Source organism: Gadus morhua, chromosome 19 (genome assembly GCF_902167405.1).
Source record: "Gadus morhua chromosome 19, gadMor3.0, whole genome shotgun sequence".
NCBI classification, from domain to species: Eukaryota; Metazoa; Chordata; class Actinopteri; order Gadiformes; family Gadidae; genus Gadus; species Gadus morhua.
The window spans coordinates 10,076,903-10,101,835 of NC_044066.1; the positions used below are offsets into that span (position 1 = coordinate 10,076,903).

The 24,933-nt window shown below is 44.4% G+C and overlaps 1 protein-coding gene across 2 annotated transcripts; it reads left to right on the forward strand.

Annotated features, from left to right (window-relative positions):
• The first annotated feature begins 296 nt into the window (after positions 1-296).
• Positions 297-23,104, forward strand: cwc27 (CWC27 spliceosome associated cyclophilin). 2 transcript variants are annotated; one of them, XM_030342443.1, is made up of 16 exons: positions 297-315; positions 638-721; positions 920-1,016; positions 1,352-1,464; positions 1,808-1,951; positions 2,157-2,255; positions 2,378-2,475; positions 2,564-2,633; positions 2,891-2,970; positions 3,077-3,104; positions 3,208-3,377; positions 11,586-11,692; positions 17,842-17,951; positions 18,302-18,408; positions 22,294-22,452; positions 23,037-23,104. In XM_030342443.1, the coding sequence occupies exons 2-16, from the start codon at positions 680-682 to the stop codon at positions 23,050-23,052; spliced, it is 1,440 nt and encodes a 479-aa protein (XP_030198303.1). In that variant the 5' UTR covers positions 297-315; positions 638-679; the 3' UTR covers positions 23,053-23,104. The 2 variants fall into 2 exon arrangements, with proteins under 2 accessions (XP_030198303.1, XP_030198302.1); XM_030342442.1 differs by lacking the exon at positions 297-315 and having other exon boundaries at positions 430-721.
• The last annotated feature ends 1,829 nt before the right edge of the window (positions 23,105-24,933 follow it).

The window sequence follows — 24,933 nt, forward strand, 5'->3', positions numbered from 1 at the left end:
ACGATGACACGTACTAAGTTTAAAATATAACAGCGCCCCCTACCGTAAAAACCTCACATTAAGATCAGTGGTCAAGTGGATTGATACATTAATAACTACAGGGGAAACGTGTATATTTGTAAAAAGGCTTGTTAATTATAAACTATTAAATATTTCCCAAAACCTCTCCTCGCTATATACTTGTGAAGAGGGTTGTTAACAAATATTACCCATAACAAGTTTCTAGTACCCGGACAGAATATGTCTCAAGCGTTGTTTCAGAGGGTCGATTAGATCGACGCACACGAATAACCCAACTGCAAAACGAAAAGAGGGGTACTTTGACAATTGGTCGTTTTGATTTGTTGTTTTACATTTAAAAATATTAATAATTTCATGAGTATAAACTAATTTGATAATATAAATTACAATAATACAAGTTCATTTTAATTTTAAAAGTGATTTTTTCAAAAGTAAATATTCCTAAATCACATGTTTCCCCCATTGTACTTCACGTAAACAATGTGCTCTCTTGTGTTGGTGCTGCGAATATGGCTGTAGTGTATATTCAGCTCGTTGTATAGTTTCCATTTAGCTACAATGTTCATATACGTATGAAATAATTCAACTGCTTCTCTTACATTAATTGCAACGACAGCAGCACACTTCCTTTGTATAGAGTAACAGAAGAAACGGCGGTATGAGTAACATTTACATTCAAGAACCTCCAACAAATGGGAAGGTGAGCGCGAATGTTTGCAAGTTTGGTCCTATTTTCCCGTTAATATATGTACAACACTTTTCAAGGATAACCAACTTTTATTTCCTACTTTCCCTGTTCATGTAACCTTTATCCATAACTATACGAATGATCTGATGACCAAAATGTGAAAAGCGTGTGTTTTAGAGAAAGTGTCATTTCTATCGTTTCCTCTGTCAGGTTCTGCTGAAGACCTCAGCGGGAGATATTGATATTGAGTTATGGTCCAAGGAAGCACCAAAAGCATGCAGGAACTTTGTGCAGCTGTGTATGGAAGGTAATGTAATGCCTCAGTGAACATTTGGTCAAATGCTTTATGTGAATGACTACAGCACACACAAGTGTTCCTCCTGATCACAAGGGTTGTCTTCTATTGAACAGTAGCTATATAATCATTGTGTTCAACAAGTCCCAGGGAAATCCTGTGGCTTTTTTCAGATAATCCATTCTGCCAGCCTTTCAATATATTTATTTCCTAAAACATCTGTTTAAATGACATGAAGACAGCCTCCCTCTCTTTTGTGGCTTAACATCAATGTTTTTAGGAAACATCTGATTGCAGATTTGCAGATATATATTCTTTCATTTTACATCTATTTTTTTGTTTCACAGGTTACTATGACAACACAGGCTTCCACCGTGTTGTGCAGGAGTTCATTGTCCAGGGAGGAGATCCAACCGGAACAGGAAGTGGAGGAGAATCCATATATGGACGACCATTCAAGGTCTTGACCCTTTTTGAAAATGAGCATTGATAAAATATTCTTCATCTTATCTGCTGGTTCCAACTACCCAAAATATTTTCCTATTACGTTAAAAAAAAGTTCTTTGCTCTATATTGGTTAAGAAAACCCAAAAATATTTATGCAATACCCGGGGGATGCAGGGACTGTTAAAGAAGCAATTAGAACCTCAGTCCTTTAAAAAGGGATATTACAGAGCTGCAACCAAACCACAGCCTCATAGGACTTGTATTTGTACTGTACTCTTTTTTTCATAGTTTTAGTTAAAAATGTAATCACCAATTTAATCATGACTTTTCATGTACCCTTTATTCTGTTGTTATAGGATGAATTTCACTCCAGATTACGGTTTATTCGGAGAGGTTTGGTTGCCATGGCGAATGCAGGCCCACACGACAACGGCAGCCAGTTCTTCTTCACTCTGGCACGGGCAGATGAGCTCAACAACAAACACACTATATTTGGCAAAGTAAATATGCTCTGCGCTGGGCATCTCAGTTGGTAGCCCAGTGCCGTTAGAAACATCACCAATTTGTGCAAATGTATTCTCTAGAAAAATAAATGCTAGTCTACACAGTTACATAAATCCATCCATTGTATCTACATTAATTGAATGCGCCTCATGAAAATGCTTGTTTTGACGTCACAGCTTTTCCTAAATTCTTCCGCCACAGGTGACAGGAGACACGGTTTATAACATGATCAGGCTGGCAGAGGTTGAGTGTGACAGTGACGAAAGACCACTCAACCCTCACAAGATCAAAACAGCCGAGGTATTGAAGATTGGGTGTATCTATTGCATCAAAAAAACAAGTGTATATTGTTTATTTTATTGTTAATTGACTTTGTAAATATAGAAATGTATATGTAAGTGTACTTTAAATGTTCCGTCCAGGTGTTGCATTCTCCATTTGATGACATTATTCCGCGGGAAAGTAAAAAAAAAAATAAGGACAAAGAGGAGGGAAAGAAATCGCAGTCAAAAGCCACAAAGTGAGTCGACTGCTGTCTTTAATATCCATAGCTGGAAACCTTCCCTATCCTTTCTTCTCTTTTATTAATTGTATTTATTTGTGTACAGGAACTTCAGTCTATTGTCCTTTGGAGAAGAAGCAGAAGAAGAGGAGGAGATGGTGACACAGGTTAGCCAGGTAATGAGTTACGAGATTTGTATTTATTTACAGTTGAATAGGCCCCATTTATTCACTCATGTTGTATATAGCATATTAAAAGGATAAATGGTTATTTTTATTGCATTATGAATATTGTTATGTAAAATCAATGTTGGAATACATTAAATGTCCATTCATTTCCTGGAAGATGAGCACTCAAAAATTCCCATGTCTCATAAATGATTATGTTAAATATTTAAACCTATATATTGTATTCGTGTCTCTTGTTTCTCCAGACATTAAAGGGAAAAGGCAAAAGCAGCCATGACTTATTAAAGGATGACCCCAGCCTTAGCTCTGTCCCGGCAGTAGATAAGTATGTGTGTCCCGTATGTCCCCTCTCATAGGGATTAACCATAGCTGCCTTTGTGCAACCATATCTACGTGCTGAATTAATTTTGCATTCCATATTAAACTTGCAGGAGAAAGAAGAAAACCAACACGGAAGACGTAGGTTTGAAATGAAAATAGAAACCGTTCCTTTATCGTTGTTTAAGTACGTATAATATCTGGAATAAAAAAACAATGTATACATGCCTTTTTACCCTATAAGGGAGCCAGTGATGATGATGATGGTGCCATTGAGGACTTTGAGGGAGGTGAAGAGTATGACTCGGAGCAAAGACAGAAAATGAGAGCAGTCATCGCTCAAAAGCTGAAGAAATTAGAGGATGCCAACAAGAGTGCCAGGGAGGGAGACCATGAGAAGAAGACGAGTCGCAGGTAAACACATGCCAACTGTGACCCTTACTTTAGGCATTCTACTAGGACTTCTTAGAAGGCTAAATACCTCCAGGTGTCCTGTTGATAAGCACTTACAGAATCTAACCAATTGTGACGTGACGTCACAATCGGGGATTGACCAACCAACTTGAAGGAGTAGACTGGTAGACTCGATCAACTAATAGACCTTAGTGTCCAATCCCTCTTGTTATGTCACAAACGGATCGATTCTAAACCTCTAGAAAAGTGTCCAAGAAAGCCCTGTATTACACAGTCCTTCCCACCAGGGGGCAGGTTTGTTCAACAAATATAAATTCATTGGTGACAGCTCCTTCTTTAGTCACTCAATGACCTGTATGGTTCCTCATGGGCCAGATACTGAGCCATAAAGCATACTAAACCATTATGGAGATGAACACTTACCCCTGTGATGTAAATCAACCGCATCCTCAAGGTTATGATAAGGTTTCTCACCGTACAAGGTCTGAAATATTAAACTTTAACTACTTAAACTACTGATATTTGTATCACTTGGGATAATGGGATTTTCATATATTGATTTATAATGTTAAATGATCCAGCATCATTTAAAACCCAACTTTATATGCTTCTGTTTAATGAGGATGTGGACACAAGGTTGTGGGCATATTGTGAATATTCGAAGAGAAAGACATTTTACACTCGCCAAGTTATCCACAGACAATTATGTTATTGTTCTACGTGTAACTGGTTGTGCTGGATGTGCTATGCCAATGCTATATGTTGGCTTTAACATAAGGAAACAGGCAGACTTTAATGCCTGGGTTTCTTCAAGCAGACTGAAAATAATACTACCATCGATAGCCAAGTAACGCACACACACACTCCCCCACAGCCATCAAGCTCTACTGTGAGAAATAAACCAAATTACTTCGCCCTGCTATACTGTAAGCACCCAAACCACGTTACTTACTGCTGTAGTATAAGCACCCAGACCAAATAACTTAGCCCTGCTTTAGTATAAGCACCCAGACCAAAGGTTGAGGGTGAGACAGACAGACAGAGAAAGTGAGAAAAGAGGCTGAGAGAGACACAGAGTGAGACACGGAGACCCCGAGTGAATGAATAAGAGAAACAGAGTGAGAGACATAAGTCAGTGACTGAGAGACACACAAGAGTGAGAGAGACAGAAATCAGAGATACACAGAGTGAGATTCTGAGAGAGACACAGAGCGAGAGCCTGAGAAAGAGATGCAGGCGATAGTGTTCACATCAGAATTTAATCTCATCTCTCTCTCTCTTGATGTCGGTGGTTATGTCACTATGTAGCCAGTTTTCGCCGGCCGGTATCCTCCTCACAGGTGACCACCCCCCACCCCCCCCTCCACACACACGTACATAACAGCCCCGTCCCCTTCTCTCATTAAGCACTAATGGGATAAGGAGTGGGGGGCCCCCCGGGTCAGCTGTGTGGGACCCTGAGTGACAGCCAGAGCGATGCGGGCAGACTGTAGTGTATTAAACCCGAGCGCAGATTGTTATGCTACAAGAGCCGTAACCCAACACAGTGGTTTGTCTTGGCAGGCAATCAAAGGGCAGGCGGTTAGGTACAGTGTTGGACCCCCGGACAAAGTCTGCATTGTTGGAGGGGGAGAGGGGCAACCCTCCCCCCTCCCCTCACTCTCTCTCTCTCTCTCTCCTCTCTGCCTGCTGGGAGTTTCGGCGTCGTGCACAAGAGGGGAAGACCGACTGTTATCTAGTCATCTTTTGGAGCTAGCTCTGTCTGGCTAGCTCTCTGGAGACAGTTCAGGAGTCAAATGGGGGCTTTAGCGATCTTGTGTATGTTGGCCGTGTCGTTATTTGATGGAGTCTGCACTCCCTTTAGTGTTTCCGTTGAGTAGTTAGAAGTCGTATTTGTACTTGTTTAAGTCTTTGATTTGTGTAATTGTATAATGATTTCAAAAAAATATTGTTGTTTTACGTTCGAAGATGAGTCTGAGTACATTATCTGTTTTTGCTTTCTGTGCAAGAATGTGTTCAGCATGTTATCTGCATCCAACCCTCTTACATGAAGCAATAGATGGAGAGAAAAAATCTCTCTCTCTCCCCCCACCTCCCCCCCAAGATCAGATTCCAACTGTTTCTGACTGTGTTTTGACTATGGCCCAAGTCTGGAGTTCCTATTTGATGTGGGCCAACTCAGGTTCTCCTCGGTAGGGGGGGTTGAGGTTTATTAAAGACCCTTCTGACTGGAGGTCCCGAAGCGGTGTATGTGGCAGTCTAGTCACCACTTCTTCTGGTTGAAACCCAACAGGGCATGACTGGAAAAGTCAAGTGTTTCCAGATGCCGGGCGTCAGAGCGTTATCAGCTCCTGCCCGTTGATCCTGACTCAGGGGTCTGATCTGAGGCTTTATATCTCACACGATGCAATGACGTCACGTCAATTTTGTGGTGCAGTTTTAAAACAGGGAAATTAGAATTTGATTGTTGTTTGACATCCCCCTGCATTATATCCAAATCTGCATATTTTTTAAGGATTTCTCACCATAGCCTTTTCAATGCATTGGAGTTAAATGCATCATACCACTTCCTTGTATGATTGAAACCCTTGTCGTGAAATGAAACCATTGCATGGAGCGGCCGCAGTTAGGATGACAGTACTCTCACCTCCTCGGACCCCTACCCTAAAGGGTCCTTTCTCCCTTCCACGGGACCCTTCCGGGTCACCCTGCAGTAATTGGATACACCTGTCTCTTGTCATCACTCATAAACCAACACTTTCTCAGGGCGAGGTTACAGAGATCAAGATAGCTTTCCGTTTTCTTTTTGGGTGTACAGAAACCAGCTAGAGATAATCCGGTTCTTTGGCAAGCCAACAGTGTGTGTTTTGGAGTTTTACACATAGATCTCCTTGTCCTGGCTGAACATCTGGGTGACCGGTCCACTGGGAACGGCTCCAGACCAATGATGTGTGTCTAAACTCCGTGAAGAGCCGGGAGAAACGAAGCACCTGAAGAGAAATCACTGAGACATCATGTCTGACACAGTCGTATTTCTTTACCTTCTTGGCCTTGTAGTTCAGGCTTTGTGGATAATGATCGGGTTATTTACTGCCAAAGACATTTTTATCCATAGCGTCTTCCAGCGAATGCTGATACCGGGAATTAAGGGAGCCATTGATGCACTGTATATGCTACATTATTCTGACCCTACAGTTCCTATGTACTGTATATGATGGAAAACTCTGGGCACGGTAATATAAGGGTTAAAACCCTTATGGTCTGTGGCTTAACATGGAGACAAGCCTAACCCCTCCTGCTCCTTAATTGCATATACTCAATATTCAATTATCGTTATCTATCAATCTATTTTTTTAATTTCCAAAACAGAATGACACCACAAATCAAATTTCTTGATGAATGACTTTGAACATTGAATCGATAATACAGCTTGAAATCAATGAATTGCCTCTTAATTGACTGATCAATTAATTGAATAATTGCTTGAGCACTGGTCACAAGAATGCATTTGGTGAAGCAAGACAGGGAGAAGCTGCTTTTGGTCCACTGTGTGGGTGATGTGTGTGCGTGCCTGTCCAAGGATCTCTGTACAGTCATGCAGATTCCTGTGTGGAGGTCAGATTCCTCTGATTCCAGCTCCCAGCGCGCCTCGCCTCACGCTCAAGCCCTGAAGAGTTTCCCTGAGGGGGAAGGTCGGCCTGCCAGCATTGTTACCCTACCTAGCCCATGAATTAGGAGGATCGCATGTATCCGGATCACACGCTCCCTTTACGAATGCGGTGGACGTCCACCCGGGGAAAGGCCTGGGTGGCTTCTCTCGGCGTCCTTGTGGCAGACCGATTGGCATCCATCGAGGTCAAGTGTGTGGTATACGACTGTTCATGGCGGGGTCCGTGTTTCACCATAAAATCATGGCCACATAATTACTGCTGGATAACGACTGCAGCAGATGAGCCTGTAAAAAAAAAAAGAACTCCTCTAGTCTAGATCGTACTGACCTAGGTCATTGCTTTGTCTCGCTGTCCAAGCCCTAGCCAAGCATGTGCACCAGTAACTGGCAGTCCTTATAGAGTGTCCCAAAGGAGGCTTCATTCTTTTAATTTATTTTTTTTAAAACCAAGGGCCCTCCATGTAGCTCTCTGTTGGGACTGTTTGTCTGGCAGGCCGGCGACACTCTCCGACCTCATTGATTCCTCTTCCCCGGCCTTCCGCTCTTTAAAGATGGCAGCCCCGGTCTCTTCTGTGGTTGGCAGGTGGACAGCGGCGTGCTGAATGGCTGTCATTGTGCTCGTGAAAGGGAGGCAGAGAGGGGATTGGACGAGGGGGTCAAGGGATGCCCCCAAACCCCCTTCTCTCAGTGAGGAGAAAGTGAAGCTCCCTGGAGCGTCTCCAACATCCTCTCTCTTTCACTCGCTCCCCTTCAAAGGCTTCAGATTGCAGCCCCTGGTTTTAAGATGGTGTTGGCAACACATGGCACAAAGCATTGTACGCAGCTACAAAATACTTCTTCCTTTTTAAGGGTTCACCACTTTGCCCGCGCATTGCCCAAAAACTTTTCTGTTGGCCTCATTTTCTGAACTCCTTTAAAAAAATAAATAAAAAAAGACCATATGGTTTTTACTCAAACATATTTGAAGGCTGATCTCATTTTTTTTGTTTTTTATTATATCTGGCAAAGAAGTCATGCTTTGTTTTTAGGAGCCATTTTAGACATAGGAATTAACGAATCGCCGTCAACCTCATCACCACGATGTTGATGATGGCCATCGTGGAAAATGAATCAGCATGAAGTGAAATCAATTGTGATTGTATGCACTTGAATATGCAAACGGGATGCATCGAACCATCTCAACTCTGCGCTGTCGGCTGACGAGGTTTGCGCCTCGTGTGGGCATGGAGAGTGCTGAGGTGGTTTCAGGTATGCTCCAACCAAAAGGTCTTGTGATCCAAGTTGAAGGCTCTGCGAGGAATTTGCTCAGCCCCAAGGTGTGCAATAACAGGTGTTGTTGGGTCCTTTTTTCCCCCTGTCCTCTCTGGCCTCTCTCTTTATTGGCAAGGAGGGACTGTGGAGCCGATTGTTTGCCTGTTGCCGTGGATATGTCTCTCTTGTTTTTCGGATGGCAGCGTGTCAAGACAGGCCGGGAGAGCGATCACTCACTCACAAAAGGTCTCTCTTTCTTTCCCCCTCTCGCGCGCTCTCGCTCTCTCCCTCTGCGGTAGAATCTGTTTTTCTATTTCTATATTTAGGCGGTGTTCATTTTATCTGCGCTCGGTCCGATGCGCCACTTAATCCACCTCACCTTGTGTTTGTTTGAGATGGACGTCATCGATTGTATCATCGCAAAGCATCGTGTCTGTGAAAGATGTCTCAATGATACGCACGGATAGAATAAGTATCTTTTATCATGCCTAATTAAAGGAAAACTGGACGACGTTTCAACCTGGAGCCTATTTTCCAATCAATTTGGGACTACTGCAGACAGCGATTATTGAGATTGCTCCTTGAGATAGAATGCTACAGACCTTATCCGTGAAAAACAGTCTGCAATGTACTCCTTTATAGCAATAGTGCTCATCAGTATGCATCCCCTAAAAGTGCTTGTTTTTGGTCTCGGACAGGCTCAGAACATTCTGTCATTATGGGGGAATACACCTTTCTCTTGATCACAGTCAAATTGTGTCAAACCAAGTCTCGCTCAATGAGAGTTTAGTGGAGTTGTTACATGAGTTTAACAGTGGAAATGTATGAGAGCGGAGAGTTTATTTTGGAATACGTAAAGGCCTTGTGTAGTGATTCGGGTCAAGGAGAATTTAGATTGTAATGAAAATAGGGAAATATCCTGCAACGATGGGATTTTAGAGCAAGGCTTGGTTTGACACAATGATAAAAAGACCATGATCAGGCCAGAGGTAAAGAAACAAGTTTTATTTCTCTGCAGAGATCCTTTCTATAATGAACAAATATAATCAGAGCCAGTCAGTGGCAAAAAAACACTTTTAGATGACGTACATCAACAGATGCTATGGCGCTTGCATTGTTCTATGTCAATACTTGACAAACGTCGAAAATCGTTGTCCGCATTACTCCCTTGGACCCAAAATGACCCGAAAGTAGGCTGCAGGTTGAAAGATTCCCAAGTGTTCATTTTAGACACTTCCTAGATTGCATGATGACCTATGGAGTGACTTGCACTATACCTACCTATGCATGCACCATCTAAAAACGCTTGACATTTTGACACGGTTACCTTCTATTGTTTGATATTGAATGAGCCTTTTGAGCCGAGGAGATGTCAGTGCATGGATCCTGCTCAATAATTAATACAAAAGTGAGTCAGGTGTCCTGGCACCAAGTGTCCTGAGTAAGCACTCTTGTAAGCACCAGCCCTGCAATAAGATTGTCCGCCTGCCCATTCTGTGCACGTAAATCTCTATCGATAGTTGGCAATTACAGTTTTACCAGATAATAAAAACAAGGAATCTAACCAGCTGCATGTCTGACTGATCCTTCAGCTGAAACACCTTGACAACGTTGAGGCCAACACTGGAAAAAATAGATAAAGGGCAATATTTGCTTTGGTGTTCTTGGCAAACGCCTGAAAACCATTTAAAGGTAAGACGAGAGTTAGGAAGCTGCAAACATAAGAGGAGTGAAAGTGGCAGTTAAAGGAGAGGACAGGATAATGAGGAGGTCTGTTCTGAGAAGCAGATGGAGGGAGCGAGGAGAAGAGAAAGAGAAAACAAAACAAAGGCTGCCATTGTTTGGTCTGGAGATATCTGGCGGCTCTCTGGGCCACGAGCCCGGACTTCAGCTTACCTGTGTTTTATAGCTCCGCAGCGGGAGAAACCGGCACAAACAGAGCCTGTCAGGCCGTACAAAAATATTATCCTTCTCTAACATTACATATCTGCTCTGGCACGGGGCGGTGGGGGTTTCGTATCTGATGTGTGGAGGAGCGGCGGACGCCACCGCCGCCGCTTGATCTCTCCACCTGATGTGTCCGGGGCCCTGCTTTGACACTTTGGCGCCGGGCCAACGGGGGAACCAACCCTCGCACAACTTCGAAGAGACGGCCCGAGCCTCGGCCTGCCTCAGGCGCCTGGGGGAAGTTTTTATCACAGAGGTCGGAAAACGGCGCTGGTTTTGTAGATGTCTCGATAAAAGTTAAAGATTACAGTTAGAGTGCATATATGAAAGAGTTGCTGTTTTACGTGCTAGTCGTGATTTAGCAGACGCTTTTTATACAAAGACGCCCAAAGCGGCTTACAGACTGCGGACGTCAGGGTTTTAAGACCGGAGCATTACGGCTGGAAGTCAAACATTGGTACCACTAAACAATCCAAGTCTGCCCGAAATTAAATTATTGTGTTTAAATTGTTTTAATGTGTGACGGGTATAATGATAATTGGATATTTTCATAACCTTTTCAAACTGTAACTTATTTCTCGTCCTTATACTACTGAAGCACTCGCATTAGGCTTCCGTAATATTCCAGCACTTTGCATCCTGCAGGCTTACCTTCTCTGATGCCTGCGGGAACTCTGTTGAACTCTCATGGCATATGTGCCATGTAATTTATTACCGCACGGGCCAGCTTTAAACGTCTATCATTCACTCCTAAGTGCTGTATACAGAGTTTGTATACAGCTTTTGTGCAATCCGGTACACCTAGACACATTACCCCGCAGACAAAATGTTTTAAAAGCCTGGAGTATATCAAGATAATTATTTGTTTGTCAAGCATATTTACTATAGATTACTAATGTGGAAAGTTGTGGAAAATGAATGTACGCGGCAACGGCAAGTGCAGCCAAAATATGTATTTATTCAGTACCAGACTAAATTTATCCATGACTTGGGATCTGTGTAAGTATTTAACCGGTTCTAACCGTCAGCTAGCCCCTCGTTAGAGCCCTGATTTAGCGGAGATGCTTATAATGAGTGAACTCAATGTCATTAAAGTGCTAAAAATGTGTTGCTGAGTTTTTAATGGTAATTATTTACAATTTAGTCATTTAGCCGGCGGTTTTATCCAAAACGACCTGCAGAGAATTTATTAAGCCATGCATGACATTTACGAGCAGGTAGGATAGTGGGGGCATCTTGCTCAGAAATTCCACCGAGTGGACTGTTTACATTGGGATTCAAACCCATAAACCTTTTGGCCATGGAGTCCAACACCCCAACCACTCTTGTTGCATCCTCAGCGATGAACTGCGGAAGGAGTCGCGGCAGTTGAAGAAGGATCTCCTGGCCATAAAGCAGAGGAAAGAGGACAGCTTGAAAGAAGCGGAGAAAGAGCAGGAGAAGGAGGGTATGTATAACACATGTCTCTGTCCATGCCCACCAATCTGCTCTATCTCTGTGAGCCGCTATAGTCTATTCATTTATTATTTCATTACAAGCTTGTCTCGTAGAAAATAAGTTTGATTTAATTAGTTATTCGTAAATATCACCAAAGTGTAAACAAGTTGTTTACACATTATCTATTAACTATTTAGCTATTTTACAGATTACATAGACCAAAGGAACATATAGTTACGTCTTTAAGGAGTGATGACGCGGTATCTTGCTCAAGGATGCCTGTAGATCTGAGTGCTCATGCCACTTGCGTTCGCTGACTGTTCCTGGATATTGCCGGAAGAGGTTGACCATTTACCCGTGACGAAAAATTGTTCAATCACCTTTTTGGGCATATAATGCATTTCAGGAACTTAGACCAAATATGTGAAACGAAGTGCATAATATTCACATCTCTGCGTTTTTTTAAACGAATCCTTAACATGTATTTACCTGATTTCTCGACCATAACTGCACTAGCCAGAGACCTTGGCGGTCGTACAGGCTCCTGTCAGCCCAGTAGCCTTTACCGTCCATGGTCGCTGGAGCTGCCAGTCTCCCCCACAGCTCCGATGTCAGTCAAAACATGGCGCTCACTCCTTCGAGTTTAGTGGTTTTTATCAAACCGAGCATGACTCCTTGTTTGTCCTGTGATTGCAATCTGGAGCAAAACAGTGCGGCGCGATTCGGTTTTAATTCAGTCAGCACTGAGATCACGGCTGCGGCAGCAGAGAGCGGGAATCCTTTGTTTACCAGCTACAGTCCAGTGATGAGTATGCTGTCGTTCCCTCAGCCGTACTTTAAACCACCACAACATCCGGCTGCGTCGTCACCCTAAGGGTTTTACATGTCTGCGTTCAGGGATCTCAGTGGTCAGCGCATTGCTAAAAAGGGTCCACGGTCCGACATCACAGCCCAATCGGTTTGTTTGTTAGAGACCCAGAAAAATAACTTTACTATGGGGGTCCGCAAAAGCCCAGACCCAGATCCTCTAAGCTGTTCCACACTACTGTGGTTCAGCAGTCAGGCGTCATTCAGCCCGCTGTTGATGTACCAGTTGATGTTGAAACACATTTTTGACATTTCATGAAAACCAAACCACTTGGGTTCACCCAACTATGCCGGCAGGGGGTGTGGGATGTGACCGGATAGTTAAGCAACATTATTTTATTCCCACTGGGTGTGCATGCACCCCAAGGTTGAGGACGTTGAGTTCAGCGGGCATGCTCTCTACTACTCGGTGAACAAGACCACTTGGGCGGGGCTAAGAAAGACGCTGTTTGACTTAGACTAGATTCCACATAGGCCCAAGATGTCAGACGTGTTTTTTCCGAATGACACAGATGGAGAACGCAAATCCCGGACCAATGACGTCAATTATTGAAGTATTTATACGCTCTTGGTTTGGTTCGTAACCCGCATATGAAACGATACCCTCCTATATTAGAAAATAAAAGTTAAAGCAGATGATCTAAAAACGTTGCGCCAATGTGTCGTACTCATTACTAACCAGCAGCCTGGTTCTTTAGCTTGCTCAATATAGACAAATGAGTCAGATGGTCTTGATCGTGCAGCCCTAACTCTAAGGGATAAAAAAAAAACTAGGTTAAAATAGGTTTAAAAAAACACAAGCTTGAATAGAAACCCAAGGTTATTGACCCTATTGAGAGAAAAAAAGGTCAATTGTGGCTATTGCTCAAGCAAATTCCTGTGTCCCAGCTGTGAGCGTGTTGGGTGGTGCTAATTGTTGTCAGACAACGGCATTGCATAAAATTGCAACCGAAATTCCCAGTAAAACAGATATTCTTAACCAGGCATTGTACGATCTTAGTTTCCCATGACCAATTTATGTTTATCACAATGGTAAGTTGCTCCAATCCAACATCCCATCATTGCAGTTTTGGCCAAAGCAAAGGACATGCAGATTTTTGTGAACCACACCGAAGCAAACTGATATCAATGTCGCTCAGTCAGCAAAATATCCCAAAAGTAAGAAAGAAGAGAATGGAATGGAAGGTCACATGGCTCAGGTCTTGTTCACCACCAACAGTATTTCTGTGCAGTGGAGGAGTTAGTAAACACATATTTTAGAGGGATTCAGTGGGGAGAGTAAAAACTTGGAGATCTAGGTAGTATTACCATATTTCTATTCTGCCGTAGTTTTATTGTGTTGACCTGTATGGCACAGGAGAGATGAGGGGAAAAAAAGTCCTATTCAACGCCAAGGAAAGCAATTACATTTAGATAAATCCTTTTAGTGTTTTGATTGGATTCATAAAAATGTTTTAAACACAATCTCCTGGAGGCCTGATAACAGAGGCCTCCACTACCTTTCCATTCACACGGGCCAGCGGAGCCAGAACCATGGCTCTCATTTCCTAGTCTCCTCGGTTGCCATGGTAGCAGACCTAGACCTAGTAGAAATGAGTCCCCTTTAAAAATTGTATTTTTTTTTACTGTTCTTTAATTTCCTCCGGCTCGCTTTCAAAAGATAAATGTGAAGGAACCCGATCTGGTTCTTTAGGATTCGAAGACGCTTTTCCTCGCTGTGATTCAACTGTTTCGTCGCTGTAACCTGCACCAAACTGTCTGTGTTTACTTAGCCGGTAGCGTAGGCTAATAAAGACTGTGTTCTGACTCAGAGCTTAACTGATTAATTAGGATCAACAGAAAACGGTTGGTATTTTACTCCCACATCTGGAGGCCGGATAGTCTAGTGGGCAGGGTGTTGGACTTCCCTCCCAATGGTTCCCAGTTTAAGTACGGTAGTCAAAGTGTAGGTGACCCTACCCCCTGCCTGCTCTCAAATGGAAGTAATAGACCCGATAGAGAAGAGAATGTTGGAGTAATCGCGCTACTAACTATATTGGTCTGTTTACTTTCCTCGGTTCACTATGTTCGGAACTCGCTGTTTAGTGTCATTATCTTTAATTTAATAGTGCATTGTTTCTCACACACTTTTAAGTTTGCTGCGGGGGGGGACATTTAAAATGACTTTTATGTTGTGTTAAATAACAATTATTCCTGAAGCACAGGTCTGTTTCTCACTAAATCTAATTATTTTTGCATTCATCAGTCTTAAATTCCAAGTTGTGTACTCCTAATGGAAATCAAATCCTAGTGGTGAGGAACCCATGGTCAATGAACAACTGTGATGGTGGACGGATTACTGACGGCAGATCATTGTACAGTTTACTACCATGTAGCGATTTAGCAGACGCTTTTATCCAAAGGGACAAAGTTAATTGACGTCGGTAATTAGCAGGTAGGGGATAGGCAGGAAGCCTTCGGACCTCAGGGTTCAAACCCAGTACCTTTTCAGCCGGGAGCTGAACCCCGTTTCCACTGCACTATCCGTCCACGTTGGATAGTGTATCAGTCAGGTGATGGATTTGACGAACAGTTATCCTTCCTTATCGCTTAGTCGCCACAACCCCCTTTTTAAGTGTTCCCATAAAACTATCGCTTGTTGAGAAAGGCGGTAAAGACGGACGACCTACTCCCCTCATTCCTGTCCACAACAATCCCGGTTGCCACAACAACAACAGAAGCAACCGCCTTGATTTGTAGCCCTCCCGGGCTCAGGTGACGGAGGCGAGAGCGAGCTGGTGGGAGGTAAGGATTGGTGGGAGATGAGGAATGCCTTTAGAAAGGGCTGTCAGACTCAAAGATAGCACTTAGTGACAACAGCTGGGGGAGGGGGTGATGGTGCAGCCCATACATAACCTCAGGGCACCATCACTCCTGCGTGACACGGGGAGCCAGGAGGAGAGAGGGGGGAGGGTGGGGGGGGGGAGGAGGGAGAGATGGAGGAGGAGGAAGGCGAGTGAGAGAGTCGCTGGGAAGAGGAGGAGGAGGAGGATGGCGGGAAAACAGAAAGGGAGAGGGGCAGCACATTGGGGGGTGGGGTGGGGGGTTAAAGACGAAGGATACCTTGAAGAAGGGAAGAGGAGGGGGAGCAGGGAAAGGATGGGGGAGTAGGAGGGAGGCAGCGGTAGTTTGACACAAGGAAGAGGAGGAGTGGCAGGACACAGGGAGGTTGCAGGAGGGGAGGATGGAGGATGTAGGAGGGGTCAGAGGAGCATTACACCTCTGGCTGTAGCCAGGAGGAGACCCCTGCAGGAGCCTGAGCCTAGGAGGAGATTGAGGGGAGGTCACTCGCTCTTCTCGCCCATAAATCGGAGGAGGAGGCGCAGCGTGGAGCTCTCTTGTTGTTGGCTCAGTGTGTCAGTGTGGGGGCAGCGTGACCTACACATGTGTAGGATGGCTGGGGAATTCCAATAACTTCTCAGAATTTGCTCAGTACTTTGCCCCTGGGATGTAATAAGTGTAATTGCATGGTGTCCAAAACTAATGCGGTCGTCACCCAACCTCTTGGATTGGAGCCTTTTGTTGCTTGGATTTCCTCTCGGGCTGAACGTCCTGGAAGACAGGCAGTTTTCATCCTGGCATTCGGTAGATTAGAAGTTAACTGCAGGGCAGCTAGTCTATTACAGAGCTACAAATGTTGTCTTTGTGCTATTTTACCTTGAATTTAAGTCAGATATGAATAAACTAACGGTACAGTTGAACTAGATATTTACATATGGTTAATACGAATTGTTATTCTTTTATATTGTATGAATAAATATTTTTATTTAGATGCAAGCAACCTATTTACTTAAGGCTAGCAATTTCTTCTTTATTTTAGGAAGCAATGTAGGTCCCTCATAGGTCTTCAAAGTAGTGTTTTTAAAGTGATATACATAGTGGTATAGTTTGACCCCGAAAAGGGTTCAGAGTACCAATCCATTGTCCACAGTCTACCTGTAGACATCCTAGAGCACGATGTCCTTTCTTTATGTCAATACATTCATTGTGGGCTTTGCTTTGGATAGAAGCGTCGGCAAAAAGACTAAATAGTCAATTGGGTAGCAAATTACAATAATTCAATATATAAACCTGTTGAGGTTATGCACAGTCCAGTTAAAATCTGCAACAACTTTCCAAACAAAATCTTCTCAAAGTAAACATTTCTCATCTGTTACTGCCAAGATGTGTAGTGGTTCCTAAGGAGAAATTAAGTTGACTATCCAAACGCGGCCAAACACATTATTGTTAGACATCTACCGCAGGCCATGGCCCTCTGCCTGTAATAACAATTACACCAGGGGCACTTGAGCTTGTCTTTGAACGAGTCAAGTCCGGGCAGCCGGCGTTTTCGGCAGACAATGATCCTCTTGTTAACACCTGCAGCGTCCGTAACCCGGCGTCCCCTTCGCAGAGTGACAGGCGCTGGCGTATCCCATGACATCATTTGTTCTGTTCTGATGAACACAAGCAGGGCAGCCATTCATTCATAATCGCGCTTGGCTGGCTCGCCGTGCGGAGCCGCTGCTCCCTATCACGGCTCCTAGCGCCTCGACTGACATCACGGCCGTTCTTTCCTTCTATCTTTTGTTGGTTTTTTCTTACGATGGTAAAAGCTAGTCCCCTTGTTGAACGCGGCTTGACCCGACAGCGTGTCTGTCACGCCATGACATCATGGACAGCACGTCCACGTGGGACGGCGATGTGCAGGAGAACGTGAGGTTGTTCAGACACATGCGTCAACACACAGGTTGACGCCTTCATTTGTTATGGGTGGCCGTGAGTGGGTGGCTGCTGGGCATCGACCACCGGTCTCTTTTGGGGGTGTTTTTACTTGGTAGTAGTATATTTGTCTTCTTTAGTCTGTACCCCGTCACGTTGAGCTGTCAACACTATGATTCGTTTCATTGTTTTTTAATCTTGAAGACTTGGTAACTTTTGGACTTGTGTCCTTTACTGTTTGGGAGTCTTAATGGATTCGAGGGACAAATGTGTGAACAGTTTCTTAAATAACGCCATACTCTTGCTGAATTCAATTGAAAATCTGTTTTGAAATCGGGTATTCAGGCCGAATACCTGCAGCATCCTACAATGTAATGGTCTTCAAACATTGCATTGTCTTGCCTTTTCTAAATCTTTGACATCCACCTCACTCCCTTGACTCAACTCAAAACACACAAAGTCTGTCGCAATGAGACGACGAACAACAATTAAAGAGAACACTCAAAGTGCACTACCAAACCAAAGGGCACCAAACTATGTCCTCCTCTGCAGACGAAGGCAAGCCATCCAACGAGGCTGTGGCTGAATTTCTGGAAGGCCGCAAGAAGTACGAAGAGCTCAAGAAACAGAAGCGCAAGAAGGGCTCAGGGCGAGAAGAGCGGGTAGGAATGGTTCAGTATTGGTTTCACACTGAGATGCTCATTCGTAAAATCTGTTGTTCTTTCTTAATCCCAGATGCCAAATTAGAACAGGACGTAATAAAAATGTAATTGAGAAAATGCCTTTTTTGTTTCTTAGGACAATATGCACAAAACAATAGTCAAAATCAACCGTAGTCTTGATTTGAATGATTGATTAGAAATTAATTTAAATAACAGAATGTAGACGTTAACATTATTCACAGTAAAATATGTCCCATTAATCTTAATAGAGACGATACATCTTTTATCGTTTAAGCAATAAAAATGTCCCTAAATGACCTTTCCCTTTGACCTTTGACCTGTCCGGGTAGACCCTGGCCCTGCTTGAGAGCTTCAAGACCAAGCTGACCTCTGCCATCACGGAGACCCCAGAGCAGCCCGAGGAGGAGGAGCTGGCGGAGGATGACGACAAAGGCTGGTCAGTCCAGGAACCTGTCTGTCTGTCTGTCTGTCTGTCTGTCTGTCTGTCTGTCTGTCTGTCTGTCTGTCTGTCTGTCTGTCTGTCTGTCTGTCTGTCTGTCTGTCTGTCTGTCTGTCTGTCTGTCTGTCGCTCTCTCTCTTATATTGAGAAGAACGTGGTAAGGCTCCATTGTGATTATAATAAATCCATTGCAACTATGCTTTTGAATATCTGCTATGAACGAGAAAACCTCTCAAATCAAACATATATATTTTATGTATCAATATTTATATTGATGTAATGCGTCAGTTCTATTCAATAACATTAGAGCAACAGTAGGCACATTTGAAGGAAATTAAATGTATATTCAACACCTGGCTCAACTCCCCCGTGGATTCAAGGTTAAACTAATAAGACAAATTTAAAGGTAAAAACTGGATGCATAAAAAATAACCTTATTATTTATTATGCAACCCTTCTATTACAAAAGATAAGCTACAGATTTACACTCCCCACACCAAACACATACATTTCTATGTTATAGTTAGCAGGTAACCCAGTACTGATTCCCACAACTGATGTCTGTGAAAGTTCAACAGTGTGTGTTTGTGTGTCTGTGTGTGTGTGTGTGTCTGTGTCTGTGTGTGTGTGTGTGTGTGTGTGTGTGTGTGTGTGTGTGTGTGTGTGTGTGTGTGTGTGTGTGTGTGTGTGTGTGTGTGTGTGTGTGTGTGTGTGTGTGTGTGTGTGTGTCAAGCTGGGATCCCAGCTACCACAGCTACCTGATTGGCCATCAGGAAATCAAAGCTGACTCAGTGTTTTCCTCTCATACTCTGCATTTCACCAGAGATCTCAACGTCTCGAACCATATAGAGGAGAGTAGTGCTGGGGGGGGGGGGGGGGGGGGGGAATGAATACCATGTGTTTGAATTTCGAAGTAGCCGTGCGCAGGAGATTTAGAATAACAAAACCTGTAGTTGCTATTATTCTCCCTAAAGCCCCCTCACCCCCCCTCCTCACCAACCTCCCTTCTGTCTGTGTGTGTGTGTGGGGGGGCCCTAATGAGTTTGAGTGAACCCTTGGCTGGCCTCTGGTCGGTCTCTCTCTCTCTCTCTCTCTCTCTCTCTCTCTCTCTCTCTTCCCCCCCCCCCCCCCAGCCCTAGACACCTCACCGGGGCTGTGGAGAGGGAGTCAGGCTAGATGGGTCTGGAGGGGAGGGGAGGCTGGGGGGCCCGGCAGCCTATGAGTCCTAGATAAACAGCAGTGGGACCTCAGTGCCACTCTGGGCTCCCTGTGAACAGAATGTGGGTTACAACAGGTCAGACACTGGAAGTCAAGTCTGGGCCAGGAGGAGGTAAACTATTCCATCTGGGCCTCTGTCTCTCTTTCACTCTCTCGCTCTGTCTCTCTCTCTCTCTTTCTACCCCCTCGGCCTCTACCTCTGTCCTATCCCTCATCTCTCCTCCCTCTAGCCCCTCCATCTCCTACCGCTCTCCTCTCTCTACCCCCCCCCCCCCCCTCCACCTCGTCTCGTTCTCTGGTAGCACGTATACTGCGCTCACTCCTCCTCGTGCCCGCCTCTAAATCCCACCCTCACCGGCTCGCCAGAAAAATAGATCCAGGAGAGAGGTCGTGCATGCAGACTTGCATCATGGAGAGAGGGGGAAAAGAGAGGGAGAGGGAGGGAGAGAGACAGTGTGTTTGAGTAGAGAGAGAGAGAGAGAGAGAGAGAGAGAGAGAGAGAGAGAGAGAGAGAGAGAGAGAGAGAGAGAGAGAGAGAGAGAGAGAGAGAGAGAGAGAGAGAGAGAGAGAGAGAGAGAGAGAGAGAGAGAGAGAGAGAGAGGTGGTTCTCTTGGATTAGTCCGGGGCTGTCCGACCGGGGTCTCCAGGGCTTTGGGTTGCTCCAGGGTGACCGGGCCCTGGTCAGGCTGTCATCGCCCCTACACTGGAAGACTAATGATGAGAGTGGGCCACAGCTCCTCGGGGGCCCTGACACAGTCTAGCCATGACACACACTACGAGATGGACCGCCACTACTTCTGCCCATCTCATATAGGAGAGGGAGGGGGGGAGAGAGAGCGAGAGTGAGAAAAGAATGAAGGGAAGGAATGAGAGAGGGAGAAGGGAGGAGGGGCGGAGAGATGGAGTAGGGGAGAGAGGGAGAGAAAGAGAGCCGAAAAGGGAGAAGGAGACTACAAGCAATAGGTGAAGTCAAGAACCAGACTAACCAGCACAGGCGTAGACACGGGCCTGCACACGCACGCACGCGGTCATAGTAATAACACCACCACACAGAGCTTGTGCACACAGTCCCGGGAACAGTGAGACGGACACAAACCATATGTTTTACTCACCAAACAAAGCAGCAGACGGCTCGCCTTCAGTGTGAGATTGTGATGAATTGAATGTGCGGGGATAGCAAACCTTTTGGGTTTCTTGAAGGAAGGTCGGTACGTCGCCTTTATACAATGCAATGGTTCCGTTGTCAGGTCTGGTTCTGTGTGTCTTAACGAAATTATTAATGATTCAAAAAGGGGGTGAGGGTTAACATCACAACATAAGACACCGGATCCAAGTTTAACCAGCTGATACCAGTCTCATCACTCCAAACGAGTATGGACCTAAAGCAGACCAAAACCAAACTCCAAACCAGTATGAACCTAACTCGAAACTCGTGTAGACCTCAACCATACACAAACCTAACTCAAAACCACTATTGACCTAATCACTTGTAGACCTAACTCAAAACCAGTGTAAACCTAAATCAGACCCAAACTATTGTATACTTAAACCATACCCAAACCTAACCCTAAACCAGTATAGACATGAACAGACCTAAACCAGTGTAGACCTTAATCAGGACCACACCTGATCCAAAACCAGTATGGGTCTAAACCAGATTCCACCTGATTCCAAACCAGACCCAAAACCACAAATCAGGGGTTAAGTGTTTATCTATAATTATTATCAGACATATGATGACTGTATGAAATCGCACTGATGTCTTCTATCAGAGATATTTGTCTAGTACACAACTCCCTTAGCTTTGACCTGAACGCTCGCCCGTTCCAGTTTACAAAGTAATTTCTAGACAGTTATAGGCCAGTTAACCATTGAATCGGCATTGTTGCTCCAAGATGTTTCCGAAAGGACAGATGTGCTCCAGCATAGGGATGTCAAGAGGGCATCGACCCACAAAACAAGAGCTTCAATGGGATGGACCGGGTGGTTCCTAACAGGGGGTCTCAGCGAGGGCAATAAAAAAGCCATCGCCTGGAAGAATAGAGGATCCCAAGTGGTTTGTAATTTCCACCTGCCGCTGAAAGTCATGTGTTCAAAACACTACGTAATCCAAGTCTCTGATCACACAGGCTTATATTGTCATACAGGGACCCACAGGGGTCGCAAAAAAACATTTTCAGGAGTTCATGGGCCACAAAGGGTTGAGGTTGGGTCATAGTTCACCCATTGCGTGACCCGTCTTGTAAAAGATTGATCCCCGATCGACTTCAGTAATGGCTCAAATCTTTTGGGACCCTGTTTATTCTATGTTTAGTTAAACCTTTTTTAAAAGGCTGACGATGGTGGGTAGTTGATGGTCAAATTCTTCTTTTTCTTCCTCAATTGCGGAGAATCCCCTTGAATAGGGCTCTTCCAGAGTCACGCAAAAGCCGTTCTCGAATTTTGATTTCCTTTCTTTCTCGTTTGTTGGAAGGTTTGCTGATCCGTAATATATCACTTCCTTCTGTGGAGCAAAGTACTTTTCTCTTTCCTTCTTTCTTTTCTTTTCCTTTTTTCTTCTTCTTTTTACGTAAGCCCACTTCCTCGGCCCCGATGTGTTTAGTCTGCAGGTAATAACTCGTGGCTTTGAACTCCCGTCCCCCTCCCCCCTCCCGTCTGATTTAGGATGGCCCATGTTCTGCAGTTTGATGAGCAAACCAGAAAAGTCAAGGACGCCGCCGTACCGGACGAGGACACGTTCGAGATCTACGACCCCCGGAACCCCGTCAACAAGCGGCGGCGCGAGGAGAGCAAGAAGCTCCTGAAGGAGAAGAAAGCCAAGAGGTGAGGTTCACCAGGGGTGAGGGGTCGGGGTCGGGCCTGGGAAAGACTTGTTCTGCTCCATTACTTCAAAACGTACACACACACGCACACACACACACACACACACACACACACACACACACACACACACACACACACACACACACATACACATACCCCCCCCCGACGGTTTCTGTCGATCTCTGCGGGGGTTTTTTGCCCCGACATCTGGATGGAGGATGTCCACTTTGATGTGTACCATCGCTGTGATCTGTAATCGGAATGTCATTTTTCCCCGTATTCTCCCGACGGTACTTAGCTAGTTCCTCGGTTTCTGACGTACTGCAGTTTGTCATTTTGCTGTTTTTGTTGGATTCACGTTGGCTGTTCAAAATATTGTCTTGTCGTTGGATATTTCTTTGAAATGTGAATCCTTCCTTCCATCAATAATTAACATTTGTAATCAGAGACTTTAAATGCATACAATCGTACGCACACACCTTTAAATAAAAGCAAAAAAAAAAAGTTTTAAAGCTAAAAATGTCTATAGATTTCATTGCTTTCATTGCTTAACGCAGTGATTAACCTAATGCTTATGATTGCAGAATGCAGCTAACCTGATGGCTGTCATAAAGGCGTTTGGAGGATGTGTAATAAAACCCTTTTGTCTTCATTGGTCTCTAAATGTCCTTTGTGATCCACAACTTGTTATCTTCAGAGTATACTTCGCAAATGAGCAGAGTAGTTTTGCGCTTCGGTCGTTCATCCTTAAAGAGATTCTGGGTTCGATTCCCATATATCCGCAGCCTAAGCTGTAATCATCCTCGATCAAGATGCCCCCTAACCTTTTTGGAAGCGTCGGTGTGAGTGAAGGGGGAACAAATGTGCCTTGGGAAATTAACCTCGGAAAGATTGCTCCATGTGATGTGACCATTCAAATAAACGCACCGAGGTTGAAAGTACATTGAGGTAACGTCGTCTCCTGCTTATTATTCTCTACCGATCTCCTGTCATTCTCAGGTCACTGTTACAGAAAAGTCAAGATTTGTAAAATTGAGGATTTTTTTTTCTTTATCCTAAGTGTTTTGCTTACTGCAGCAGACATACAGCTGACCTCTGGGGGGGTGCGTGTGTGCGTGTGCGTGTGTGTGTGTGTGAGAGACTCTTATCAGGCCAACAGTTCATACATTTACATCTCTCCTGGGATTTAGCTTTACTTTGACTCATGTTGAGCAGGAATGAGAGTTTTGATGTAAGGTTTAATGAGTCTGGTTCGCCCAGAGGTTTCTGTAGGTTCATCACACGGGTGATGCTGTCATCTAAACTGTCCATTACATTATTTTGATTTATTTGAGTTGGAATGTGCCACCAATTAATGATAATATGATCGGGTGGGGAGAATTAAACCAAATATTTATATTGCAACAGGCTTTTCTGGGGCCACGGTAGTCTAGCAGTTAGGAGCCCGGACTCCCAGATGAAAGGTTGGTCTGAACCCATATGTCTGCAGTCACCTGTAAATGTCCCTGAGCATGATGCCCTAAAGTCAATTCATTAATGAAATGTATCTAAAACTCCCTGTAAGTCACGTTAAATACAAGCGGCGCCTGCTAATGGAATTAATAATAAAAACAGACTCAATGACATAATCCTCTCGTTGGATTTGGGTGGCCTGGCATATGCTTGAGATACGAGTTATGCTTTAGTTACGGTAAAAATAAAAAAAGCTAAAGCAGTACCAGCAGAGGGTGAAACATGAATGGAACCCCACAAAGAAGCGGGTTGCCTTCAGTATAGGAAATCCTTCTTTTTACTATCAGGTGAACATTTCAAAGGGAAGGGGAGAAAAATAATCCTGGTAATCCCGGTTAAAGTCACCTCTCCTGCACGCCACCACGAGAACACTCCCTAATCAGACGCTCTGTCGCTCTGTTACCCCCATGGTGCACGGCTCAGAGCAGGAAGTCTCCTACTACCGGCTTTGTCACATGACCCCCCCCCCCCTGATGAGATTGGAAGCTAACAGCATTATCGGGTTATTCCCTTTCGACCACTATCTCCCTTTGCCCTTGTGGGCCCCAGTTATAAATAGCAAACGGATCCTTCTCTCGCACCATGTAGAACAGAAACGTATCTTCTTGTGTCAGGCATGTCTTGTGTTTGAATGTTTTCCTAGAGAGAGAAAGAAAAGGTTTAATTTAAGAATGGCCTTACTACCGGTGTATGCGTGTGATGGATGGCAGTGTGTTAATGGGTAACAGTGGTAACATTTTGACAATGTTACTTTCCTACTGTAGCAAAAGCATACAAACAATTGATGAGATTGAAAGGGCAAGGACGGCTTATGTTATTTCCTGGTTGTTATTCCAGTAGTGTATTCACCCCCCCCCCCCCTTCCCAAGGACAGAGCAGTCTTGTATTGGTCCATCATGAAGATGACTTCATATTTGCAAGGTTGTACTTCAGTGCCCAATAAAAAAAATATTCATCCCAATTAAACAA

Excerpts from the sequence above, each read along its gene's own strand:
- cwc27 (XM_030342443.1), top strand. The coding sequence starts at position 680 with ATGAGTAACATTTACATTCAAGAACCTCCAACAAATGGGAAG. Across the intron at positions 722-919 it reads AACCTCCAACAAATGGGAAG|GTTCTGCTGAAGACCTCAGC; the intron begins GTGAGCGCGAAT and ends TTCCTCTGTCAG. Across the intron at positions 11,693-17,841 it reads GAAAGAGCAGGAGAAGGAGG|ACGAAGGCAAGCCATCCAAC; the intron begins GTATGTATAACA and ends CCTCCTCTGCAG.